General features: G+C 41.5%; 1 protein-coding gene across 1 annotated transcript; it reads right to left on the bottom strand.

Annotated features, from left to right (window-relative positions):
- Positions 1 to 3,096: 3,096 nt before the first annotated feature.
- LOC126655585 (uncharacterized) lies at positions 3,097 to 8,309 on the bottom strand. Its single transcript, XM_056103603.1, has 4 exons — positions 8,109 to 8,309; positions 7,821 to 7,957; positions 4,573 to 7,713; positions 3,097 to 4,071 (listed from the first exon to the last, which is right to left on the bottom strand). The coding sequence occupies exons 1-4, from the start codon at positions 8,307 to 8,309 to the stop codon at positions 3,459 to 3,461; spliced, it is 4,092 nt and encodes a 1,363-aa protein (XP_055959578.1). The 3' UTR covers positions 3,097 to 3,458.
- Between the last annotated feature and the right edge of the window lie 4,043 nt (positions 8,310 to 12,352).

Raw genomic sequence — 12,352 nt, 5'->3', positions numbered from 1 at the left:
AGTTATCGCCATCATCTACGGGACATGCAAATATTTGGTTAACAAAATATTGGGCAAGCTATGGCAAATCGAATATAAAAATTGAACCTAGGCATCAAAATCCTCACTAGGTATCACTCTAACACACAAGTGTTTGGATAAGAAATTTAAGCACACAAACACGGAATTCCCATAGGTTTGCTCATAGTCCTAAACTCCACTACTTAGCTCGGTGATCAACAATTATCTTATGGGCTTGCACGGTTTGTAACGTGGCCAAGGGTCGGGGTAGGTCAAAGTTGATATTTTAGGCTAAAACTTGACTTGAAACTAGTTAAAATATTACTAAGAACTTGGGCTAGCTTGGACTTTTTACATTTTTGAACTCTTTTTTGAACGCTTAACTCAATCTCATGCCTTTATTTCTTTTCTATCTTTCTCTTTTTTTTTTTTTTTTGAATTTTTCTTTCCCTTGCATATTTTTGTATTTTTCTTAGGCACTAATTTCACTTGTAGTTCAAGTTCACTCTTCTTTATGTTCATCAAGCTATTACCCTCTCCTCCTCACACTAGTTGTCAAGTCAAGTTGGGTGAATGAAAGTGGAAAATTAAGAATGGGATTGTGTTGTTAACATGGTAATATCAACAAGGGTCTAAGCTCAAAATTGGCTATCTAAAGGTTTAAGGTAGGCTTTTTAAGCGGTCTCTAGAATGGTTACACCTAATGCCATAATCATTTAATTATCAATCACTCAACAATGCAATTTTGAATGGACACCGAGCAAATTCTAGGAATTCCGGACAAAGTAACACTCACAAAGACAAGTAGGCTCGAAATAACTCAATAACAAAATTGTGGTGTTATGCCTATTGTTCAATCCCTATGTTTTCATGCCAATTATGCCCAAATTATGCTAACACAAATTTTTTACAATTTCGCACATCATGCAACCGTATTACGCTAAACTATCATTTTCAAGAATCAACAACTAAAGGTCAATTTTTTTTCGATCTCTTCGCAACATGTCATGCCCATCACATTTCATTAAGCAAGCATTAAGAATAGTTGTTTAGGCTAGACAAATGCATTATGACATTTAAGTACAAGAGATAGTAAAAGTTGATGCTACTCAAGATATTGCCAAATTCATTAATCTTAAACAATCAACATTTCAAGCTTGGTACAAGAGTTTAGTGGAGGCGACTCAAACTTCCTACGACAACTAGACTCAAACATAAAGAAAACACACAAACATAAAGCAATAAAGATAAAGCGAGATACAATTTCACAACCCTCCTCACACTATTTCTAGCTTAGTCCCCAAAGCATAGAAATATAAAATAAAGCAAGAAATTGTAATGAGAGAGTTAGAAAAAGCAAATCTCGCTAGTCGAAGTCCGGGGTGGCGGGAGATTGAGGTGGAGTGTCAATCCAAACGATTCCCGAGCCATTCACATAATTGCGGAAATTTTCATCTTGGCGGTCCATCTTTGCTCTCAAGCGCTCTTGCTTGTATTCGAGTCTCGCCATTCCACGCCTTTGCGCCGCTTCCATGCGCTCTAACATCAATCTTTGCTCCTCCCAAGCCCGGCGATTTTCCTCCGCCAATTCCTTGAAACGATAATCAAAAGTCGACCATTGAGCTCCCCCTTGCTCGGGTTCGGCCCCTTCGGTGGCTCGCTCGGGTTGAGACATTTCTCCCACTTTTTCTTTTCCCTTTCTCCTCACACGCTCCTTAACCGGCCGAGCAATTGGTTGATCCCCTTCTTGTCCCACATTGGGAAATTCCGCTCTAAACGCCGCATCGGGTCCATGTCTATTGATCCAACTAGCACGCTTGTAAAAAGGAACCACTTCCCCCTCGTGAACATAAGACGCCGCTTTCAAATGATCGATCCCAAGCCGCCTTGGAGCATGAATAACCCATGGTGCCAAATCCTCATTTGTAATGCCTCGCTCCCAAGTCCGGAGAAGTGTTAGAATCATCCAACCAAACCCCACTTTCTTGTTTTTGTTGCCCGGAACTTCCAATAGCATTTGCCTCAAACGGAATGCAAGGTTTAGCCGAATAGCTTCATCTTCGGGATGCAAAATGGAGTTCAAAGCAAGCAAGTCCTCCTTTGCAACCTTAGAGTATTCATTCCGCCCCATGAACGAATGTCCATACCATTTTAGGACCACCACAATGGCGGTGTCCTTAACCTCATTCACCTTCGATGTGTGAGGATCATAGAAATCCTCATCCGATAACTCCTTCCAAACAACATCCGCATCAAATTCTTCCGGCATAGTAGTCAACCCTTCTTCCCGCATTTCCAAATTCGCACCCAAGTTATGAGCATTACTAACACACTCATTTCCCCTAAGTCGGAAAATGATATTGTCATCCTCCTTTCCGGCCTTGATGGTAGAGAAAAATTCGTAAGTCAATTCCTCCACATAATCGTGCGGAAGTTCCGCCAAGTAACGCAAACCCAACACATCCAAGTGTCTTTTCACATCTCCTTCAATCCCCAAATCCCTCATAGCTTTCCAATCAATCTTGAATGGCTTGGCAATACCCCTAGCACGGAGTTTTTCGTATGTCTCCCCCTCTTGTACCGAACGACATTGGAATGGAGTTTCAAAACGCCTTGTTAGGGCCTCGGGGGTGTTCGGTCCGAATTTCCTTGCACCGGAGGCGGATTGCTTGCGAGTAGCTCTCTTGGGTTGTGGTTGTTCTTGAGTAGGAGGAATTGAGCTTGTGGCGGCATTGATGGTGGCGGTGGAAGCTTCCTTAACGGTCTTAGCGGTTCGAACCATAGTGAGAAGGACGAAAAGGGTATCCGAAAACGTATTTTGTTTGAAGTTTGGTGGTGGTTTGGTGGTGGCAATAGGGTGGCCGAATTTTCTTGGAGGAGAGATGAAGAAGCTTTGATTTTGCTAAAAATGGCTAAGATAGATGGAGAAGATGAAGTGGTGGGTGAGCTTTTATGGTAAAATTCTAATTTCAAAATGGAAGCCCAAGATGTTGCCACTTCATCCATCCATGTCTTTTGTGTTTCTTAAGAATGGCTAGGATCGTGCCACCTCATCAATCCATGTGCTTGTGTTTGAACCAAATTTGAATCCCCCTCTTTAAATGTTGTCTCGATCGAGACACCTGGGTAAGTGTGTGTCTCGATCGAGACACTAGTAGCTCAAAAGCTACTGCCTCGATTTCCCTTCTTGTCTCGATCGAGACAGCTCCTTTAATGACTGTCTCGATCGAGACACCCAAAAATGAGCGGAATTCCATTTTTTTCTTACTTAGCCTACACAACACAAACAACACACCCGGCATAAAATCCAACAACAAAAATTTAAAATAACAACTAAAATACTAAAATTAATTGACTAAGAAAATGAAAAGACAAGGATTAAAAATCGAACCTCTCGGGATTGCCTCCCGAGTGCGCTTGTTTTAAGTCGAAAGCTCGACCGTTCCATCACATGAGACTTAAGAAGGAGGGGCTAGATAGACTTGTTCGCCTATTTGATCCGTCAAAGGTCCCAAGTAGGGCTTGCAACGGTGTCCGTTGACCTTAAACGTTTCCCCCTTTTGGTTTTCCAATTCTAAAGCTCCATGGGTTGCTACATGCCGAATCTTGAAAGGCCCACTCCACCGAGATTTTAATTTTCCCGGGAACAATCTCAACCTTGAATTGTAGAGCAACACAAAGGCTCCTACCTCAAAAGTCTTGGGTGAGATGTGAGCATCATGCCACCGCTTTGTTTTCTCCTTATAGAGCTTAGCATTCTCATAAGCATTGAATCGGATTTCATCCAACTCATTGAGTTGTAACATGCGCTTCTCACCCGCCGCCTTGAAATCATAATTCAACTTTTTGATGGCCCAATAAGCCTTGTGCTCTAATTCCACCGGTAAGTGGCATGCCTTTCCGTAGACAATGCGAAAAGGGGACATACCAAGCGGTGTTTTAAAAGCCGTCCGGTATGCCCACAAAGCATCGTCTAACTTTAAGGACCAATCCTTTCGAGACCCATTCACCGTCTTTTCCAATATTCTTTTCAACTCACGGTTGGACACCTCGACTTGGCCGCTAGTTTGGGGATGATACGGAGTTGCAACTCGATGATGTACGTTGTACTTCTTCATTAAGGCGTCAAATTGCCGGTTGCAAAAATGAGACCCCCCATCGCTTATGATGACTCTTGGTGTGCCAAAACGATTCACGAGATGCTTGAGGAAACTTAGGACAACCTTGGCGTCGTTTGTAGGCAAAGCCTCCGCTTCCACCCATTTGGACACGTAATCCACACATACCAAGATGAAAAGCTTCCCGTGAGACATTGGAAAGGGCCCCATGAAGTCTATCCCCCAAACATCAAATATCTCCACTTCTTGAATGGAGGTCAATGGCATCTCATCCCGTTTTGAAATGTTTCCAACCCTTTGGCAACGGTCACAATGCCCTACAAAGTCCTTGGCATCACGAAATAGGGTCGGCCAAAAGAACCCACTCTCAAGAACCCTTGCGGCGGTTCTAGATGACCCATAGTGCCCGGCATAATCCGCTTCATGACAATGGCTCAAGATTGGCATCATTTCCTTCAATGGCACGCACCTCCGAATCATCCCATCCCCACATACCTTGAATAGGTAGGGTTCATCCCACAAAAATCGTTTCACATCGCTTAAAAATTTCTTTCTTTGATGATGGGATAGATCCGGAGGCATGATATTCGAAGATAGGTAGTTTGCAATATCCGCATACCAAGGTGTATCGACTTCCGAGATCACCATCAACATTTCATCCGGGAATTGCTCATTAATCTCCACTCCAATTGGGATTGCTTCCGGGTTCTCAAGCCTTGATAGATGGTCCGCAACCACATTTTCCGTTCCCTTTTTATCCCGGATTTCAATATCAAATTCTTGCATCAATAGGATCCACCGGATTAGGCGAGGCTTTGCATCTTGCTTGGCGAAAAGATGCCTCAATGCCGCGTGGTCGGTAAAAACAATAGTCTTGGCCCCAAGTAGATAAGACCGGAATTTATCAAGAGCAAAAACCACGGCGAGCATCTCTTTTTCCGTGGTGGTGTAGTTCAATTGAGCCCCCGCCAAAGTTCTACTAGCATAATAAATCACATGGACTCGCTTCTCCTTACGTTGCCCCAACACACACCCTAGAGCTTGGTCACTTGCATCGCACATGAGCTCAAAAGGTAAACTCCAATCCGGAGTTGAAATGATCGGAGCGGTCACAAGTGCTTCCTTCAATTTCCCAAACGCCTCACAACACTCCCTTGTGAACTCAAATGGGGCATCCTTCACTAGGAGATTCGTCAACGGTCTTGCAATAGATGAGAAGTCCTTAATGAATCGCCGGTAAAAACCCGCATGGCCTAAAAATGCCCGGACTCCCTTCACCGTGGTCGGGGCAACCAATCTCTCGATTACCTCCGTCTTAGCTCTATCCACCTCAATACCTTTCTCGGAAATCTTGTGCCCGAGCACAATACCTTCTTCAACCATGAAATGGCACTTCTCCCAATTAAGTACCAAATTTGCTTCCTCACACCGTTTCAATACGCGTTCAAGATTTACCAAGCACTTATCAAAAGAATCCCCAAAGACGGAAAAGTCATCCATAAACACCTCCATAATATCTTCAATCATATCATTGAAGATTGAGGTCATGCATCTTTGAAATGTAGCGGGTGCGTTGCATAGACCAAAAGGCATCCGGCGGTATGCGAAGGTACCGTAGGGGCATGTGAAGGTCGTCTTCTCTTGGTCTTCCGGGAGAATTAATATTTGGTTGTATCCGGAGTACCCGTCGAGGAAACAGTAAAACTTGTGACCCGCTACTCTCTCCAACATTTGATCGATAAATGGTAGCGGAAAGTGATCTTTTCGGGTTTCCGCGTTGAGCTTTCGATAATCAATGCATACTCTCCAACCGGTCACCGTTCTTGTGGAGATTTGCTCTCCCTTGTCATTTTCCACCACCGTTATACCTCCCTTTTTAGGCACGCATTGAATCGGGCTAACCCACCCACTATCCGAAATAGGGTAGATTATCCCGGCGTCGAGGAGCTTGACAATCTCTTTGTGCACAACTTCCTTCATATTTGGATTCAATCTCCTTTGCCTTTGAGTTGATCTCTTCGACTCGTCTTCAAGATGAATCTTGTGCATCACAACTTGAGGGCTTATCCCTCGGATGTCGGAAATTTGCCATCCCATGGCCAACACATGACTCTTCACTACTTGAACAACCCTTTTCTCTTGCTCTTTTGAAAGCTTATCGGAGATGATGATGGGGAGCGTTCTGTTTTCTCCCACAAATGCATATCGGAGGTGAAGTGGTAACGGCTTCATTTCAACAATTGGTGGCACCTCGGAAGATGGGGGTGTCACTCCTCCTTCTTTTATCAAGATTTCCGGCCTTGGCTCCTCTTCTTCGGAATACTCACCCTCAATGTCATCGGAATGGAAGACAACCTTTGAAACTCGAGAAAAATCAGTAATTTCCCCATTACAGCTTGTCTCTTTCGAGACAGAGGGGTCCAAAACGAGACAAGGAGTGATTTTCCCTTGTCTCGATCGAGACACCCCTGTCTCAATCGAGACTAGGCCAAATTTTGGGGCAGTAGCTTTTGTGCTACATGTGTCTCGATTGAGACAGTTTTCTGGGTGGCTGTCTCGATCGAGACACCCCTTGCAGTGGTCAAAATCTTCCAAATTCCGTAAAACTCCTTGGTTGATGACTTCCACATTCTCTTTCAATTGATCTTCCACAAGATTATCCACCAAATCAACCCTCATGCACTCTTCGTCCTCGATGGTGTTCCGCATCACCCTCTTCATATCAAACTCCACTTTTTCCTCATCAATTCTCAAGGTAAGCTTTCCGGCATGCACATCAATAAGAGCACGCCCGGTGTTCATGAATGGGCGGCCAAGGATCATAGGACACTCTTTATCCACCGCGTAGTCCAAGATTACAAAATCCACCGGAAAGATGAATTTATCCACCTTAACAAGCACATCTTCTACTATCCCATACGGCTTCTTGAGAGAATGATCGGCTAGTTGTAGCACCATCGAGGTATGCTTCACCGGTTGTTCACCAAATAAGGACCTAAAAAGAAACAAAGGCATCAAATTAATACTTGCACCAAGATCACATAAACAATTTATAGCATTAGTATTTCCAATGGTGCAAGGAATAGTGAAACTCCCTGGATCCTTTAGCTTTGTTGGTAGGTTGCTTTGAATTATAGAACTACAATTCTCCGTGAGGGGTATTGTTCCGCCTTGCTCCCAACTACGCTTATTCATGATGATGTCTTTCAAGAACTTCGCGTATTGGGGCATCTCTCTTAGAGCATCCGCCAAACTAAGGTTGATTTGAAGTTTCTTGAAAACCTCAAGGAACTTATGGAACTTTTGGTTGTCCGGTGCCTTCCTTAGCCGGCTTGGAAATGGTACTTTCGGAACAAAGGGTGGAGGTGGTGGAGGTCTCACATATGCTTCCTCGATGTTAATAGCCACCTCCTCACTAGCATTAGGTGGTTCTTGACTAGAGCTAGCGACATCAATCACCACTTGAGGCTCATCCTCCTCTACAACATGCTTCTTCCCATTGGCCTTCTCAAGATTCCTCCCGCTTCGGAGCTCTACCGCTTTAAGATGCTCTCTTGGATTGTTTTCCGTAGTGGATGGCAATCCCCCTTGAGGTCTACCTTGAAGCGAAATTGCCATTTGAGAAATTTGAGTTTCCAAATGATGAATAGTGGAAGCTTGGTTCTTCTCCCGTTGCTCCATTTTTTCCAATTTCTCAAGTACCTTGGCAAGCACATTTCCCTCATCCGTGTTCCGTGGTTGTTGAAAACCGGGAGGGTGTTGCGGTCTACCACCATAGTTGTTCCCATGGTTTGGATTTCCTTGGTAGGGACCTTGTTGTTGTGGAGGTCTATTGTGACCTTGAAAGTTTGAACCCGCTTGATTTGACCCTTGAGCATTGCCTTGCCCCTCTTGATTTCTCCACCCAAAATTTGGATGATTCCTCCATCCGGGGTTATAAGTGTTGGAATAAGGATCATTGGCTTGCCTTTGACCCCCGATGTAGTTCACTTGCTCACTCATACTTTGCCCCGTAACTAGGCATTCGCCTCCCGAGTGGTTGAGATCCCCACAAAACTCGCATCCTACTTGGACATAGGCCACCGGAGCATTTCTTGGGGCAACTTGTTTCCTTAAGGCATCCACTTGCGCTTGAAGTGAAACATTTTTCTCCTTGATAGCTTCCATCTCTCTAACTTGGTCAAGCGTCATTACCGACTTTTGACTAGCCGGTGCTCTTCTATCCGTGGGCCCCCATGTGCTACTAACCATGGCCAACTTTTCTACCAACTCAAGAGCCTCTTCATACGTCTTTTGCATCAAAGACCCCCCCCGAAGCCGCATCAATAGTGGCTCTAGTGGTGATATTCGTTGCATCATAGAAAATTTGAATCACATGCTCCTTGTTAAGCTTATGATGGGGAACACTCCTTTGTAGATCCTTAAAGCGCTCCCAAGCTTCATAGAGTGACTCCCCGTCGAATTGCATAAACTCAAGAATGTCTTTGGTTAGCTTTGTTGTCTTGCCATGTGGGAAGTACTTGTTAAGGAAAGCTTGAGCCAACTCCCTCCAAGTATGGATCGATTCATTGGGTAGAGATTGAAGCCACAAACTAGCTTTATCCCTCAAAGAGAAAGGGAACATCCGGAGCTTGATTTGGTCCGCGGTTATCCCATGAAGCTTGAACGTGTTAAGGACCCCCAAGAACTTGGCTATATGGGCATTTGGGTCCTCATGCTTCAACCCAAAGAAGGCACAACGGTTCTCCAAGAGTTGGATAGTACTCGGCTTGATCTCAAAGGTCGCCGCTTGAACCGGCATAGCAAAACATCCGAACGTGGCATTATCCACATCCGGCAAGAAGAACTCGCCCAAAGTTTGCCTCGGTTGATTTTGCACTTGCGGTTGCACCCGAGGGCGAACATCCCTTGGTCGCTCTTGTTGCCTTTGTTGATTCACATTCTCAAGTGGAGGAGGGGGTGGATATTGTTGTTCCCCTTCATCCACTAGAGGATTGAATCCTTCTTCTATCTCATAATCATGTCCGTCACCCTCCATAACTAAGGGAATTCGGGCTCTTCTTCTCACGCCTCTTTCGTAACTACCGAGATCCTCTTGGAAAGGTTCTAGTGGAAGATTAGCACGTCGTGTATTATGCATACACGAAGGGTAGATTCCTACACACAACAAAGACAAGAGAACCGAGCGTAAATCACGAAAACACGCAAGATGAACAACAAAAAGTAAAAACAGAAAATAATGCTAACTCGACCGAATTTCAAAATACTTTCAATCAATTAAACGCAACCTTGTCCCCGGCAACGGCGCCAAAAACTTGTTGAGAATAAACCCAACTCGTAGTAAATCCGGAAGTACGGAATCGATCCCACGAAGACAAGGGGTTTAAAATGAACGAACACGGATCTTGAATTCCAATTCGGAAAGCAACAAACAAATGATTTGGATCTAATAACTACGGACTAAAAATAAGGTAATCAATAATTAATCTATCGATAACAACCAAACAATCAACTATTTAACTTAAAGATTGAAACAATAATAAAGGTAAGTTCAAGGGTTGCTAGCTTAAATTGATAGAATCTTAGAGTCGGGGTTGTAGGATGGCGCCGGTTTTGGGTCAAGCTATTCGAAAGCCCTAAGTTCCGCTCTCTCGAGTCTAAAACTAGGAAAATTGCAATGAACTAATCAACCGATAACTAAATTGCCCTAGCATAATTAGTTATCGACTAACTAGCAAATTACAATTAATCAAGCAAACTTAAGAGACCACCTAATCCCTAAACCGCCCTCGCGTGATTAGGTCCTAGGTTCAAGACTAATCAATTCCGTCTAATTAATTGACCCTCGCCTAATTAATTAGACCAAAATCCTAGGTTAATAGATCACACTAACCTAGGCATTAAGAGCACATAGCCAAAACAAACACAAGCCAAACACAAACCCAATCCAAATCAACTAACAACCTAAATTAACAACCCCCAAACAAAGAGTTTAGCCAACCATACTTAATCTAACATTAATCACAAGGTAATAACTAATAAGCATAATGGAAATAGGATAGATTACCTTGATTAGAAAGTAGAACACCAACATAAACAAGATAATGAAGATTGAATCATAAGAACTTGCATTAAAGTGGGTATAAATCCCAAAATCTGGAAATGTATTAAGAACACTAAAAACTAGAAATATTCTCTAGAGCAAAAGGAAATTCTCTCTACTTTTAGTTGATTCTTACAATAATGAGGTAATGACCTAAAAATAGAGATAAAAGGGGTTATATAGTACTCCCCAAAAAGGAAATAAAAGACATCCTATTACATGGGTGTTTAGCCAAATAAGGAAGTGGGCCTAAGTCTTGATTCTTCAAAATTCGAAATCTGAGCCCATCTCATAACCCTTGTCTCGATCGAGACACTCATTAAAAGAGTGTGTCTCGATCGAGACACTAGTAGCTCAAAAGCTACTGCCTCAATTCTTGGCCTTGTCTCGATTGAGACACTTCCTCTTGTGCCTGTCTCGATCGAGACAAGCTTCTGGCTTCTCGAAGGTTTCGTTTCTTTGCTTTCTTGACGATTCTCTCGCTTCCTTTAGCCAAAACCGCTCTAAAACACTCAAATGCCCTGAAAAGGTAAAGCACGTAATAAGGTACTCAATTCATCTTAAAACACTATGAAAGTAGCATAAAAAGTGCTTTAGAACACCCTAGTAGATAGGAGTATTTTACTCCTATCATGGGGCGAGCTGCGGCGGCCGTCCCACTCCTCTGGTGAAATGATCCACCCTCCATGCCCTATTCGATCCACCGTTGATGGTGTGATGAAGAACTGGTATAAGAATCAGGGGAGAATAGTAAAAAGAAGAAAATTAAATGTTATTTTATTCAAATGAACCCTAAATTTTTTTATTGTATTTCTTTTAAAAAAAATTAATGAGCCATTAGATTGTTTTATTTTATATAATACATCAAAGTTTTCACCTAAATAACCACACAAAATTGTTTAAAATAAATAAATAACAGAATCACAAAAATGAGTTCATTTTTAACTAAAATCAACGTCGTTTTGGCGACGCTGGAACGACATTGGTTTACCAAGTATCTTCGCCCCACCCTATTTAATGTCTTAGCTCCGCCTGTGCTGATAAGTGTTGATACATGAGTGTAATTCCATATGCCGCCACAACCAAACCTATAAATCCGGTCTGTGGTCACCACCGTAGTTTTCTACTGCCACTGTAATCTTCAAAACAAACAAATTCACAATATTATTTAAGTAAATTATAAAACTCAATTATTTTAAAAATTAAAACTATTTAGTAACCAAAAGGTAGTTCGATTATTTAATATTCATCTATTGTGTTTTATTTTAAATTATGTTTAAAGTCAGTATCGTTTATTTTCTATCTAAATATTATTGTGGGTATAAATGTGCTCCTTTAAATTAGTGTGTGTTTTAATTTAAACACAAACTTTCAACTTTAGTCATTTATTGTCCTTATTATTATGTCTGAAATTATAAAACTCAATTATCATACAAATCAAACTATTACAAAAAATTATGGAGTCTTTTTCATGGTTATAAGCACTATTACAAACTAAGTTTTATGAGCCATGTGAAATTCACAATTCAAAACATTACAATTTCTTCTGCTTGGATAGCATAAAATCTACATCAAATTTCACATTATGTAAAATTTGCAAAAAAAATCGAAAACATCACGAAAATCACAATATTGTTAAAGTAAGTTTTAATATTACTCATAACTAAATTTTATTACATTATATTATGCATCTAATTGTTGTTTTTCGTTTTTATTATTTTCTCTTTACTATTTTGTTAATTTATTTTATTGTTAGTACATTCCTAAATAGGAAAAGAATCTCTATCTAATTAGGATTCAATATTAGCTTCTATATATATGTGTGAATTATTCTACTGAAACTGATACAAAATTTGAGTTCATTAAAAAAAATTATGGAGTCTTTTTCATGGTTACAAGCATTATTACAAACCAAGTTCTATGAACCATGTGAAGTTCATAATTCAAAACGTTATAATTTCTTCTGCTTGGATTGCATTTAATCTATATCAAACTTCACATTATGTGAAATCTGCAAGAGAGATCGAAAGGATCACGAAGATCACAACATTGTTCAAGTATGTATTATAATTAATTTTCATCATAATTAGATTTTATTATATCTCCAATTGTTGTTTGTTGTCCTTACTAT

This window comes from Mercurialis annua, linkage group LG7 (genome assembly GCF_937616625.2).
Source record: "Mercurialis annua linkage group LG7, ddMerAnnu1.2, whole genome shotgun sequence".
Taxonomy (NCBI): Eukaryota; Viridiplantae; Streptophyta; class Magnoliopsida; order Malpighiales; family Euphorbiaceae; genus Mercurialis; species Mercurialis annua.
This window is presented reverse-complemented; position numbering and strand designations above follow the sequence as displayed.

What these genes read in the sequence shown, in the direction of transcription:
- LOC126655585 (XM_056103603.1), bottom strand. Translation starts at nt 8,309, where the DNA reads ATGACGCTTGACCAAGTTAGAGAGATGGAAGCTATCAAGGAGAAAAAT. An exon ending in AGGGAAATGTGCTTGCCAAG is followed by an intron (nt 7,714 to 7,820) that starts GTACTTGAGAAA and finishes GCTTCAAGGTAG; the next exon opens with ACCTCAAGGGGGATTGCCAT. An exon ending in CGGAGGTGCGTGCCATTGAA is followed by an intron (nt 4,072 to 4,572) that starts GGAAATGATGCC and finishes TCCGTATCATCC; the next exon opens with CCAAACTAGCGGCCAAGTCG.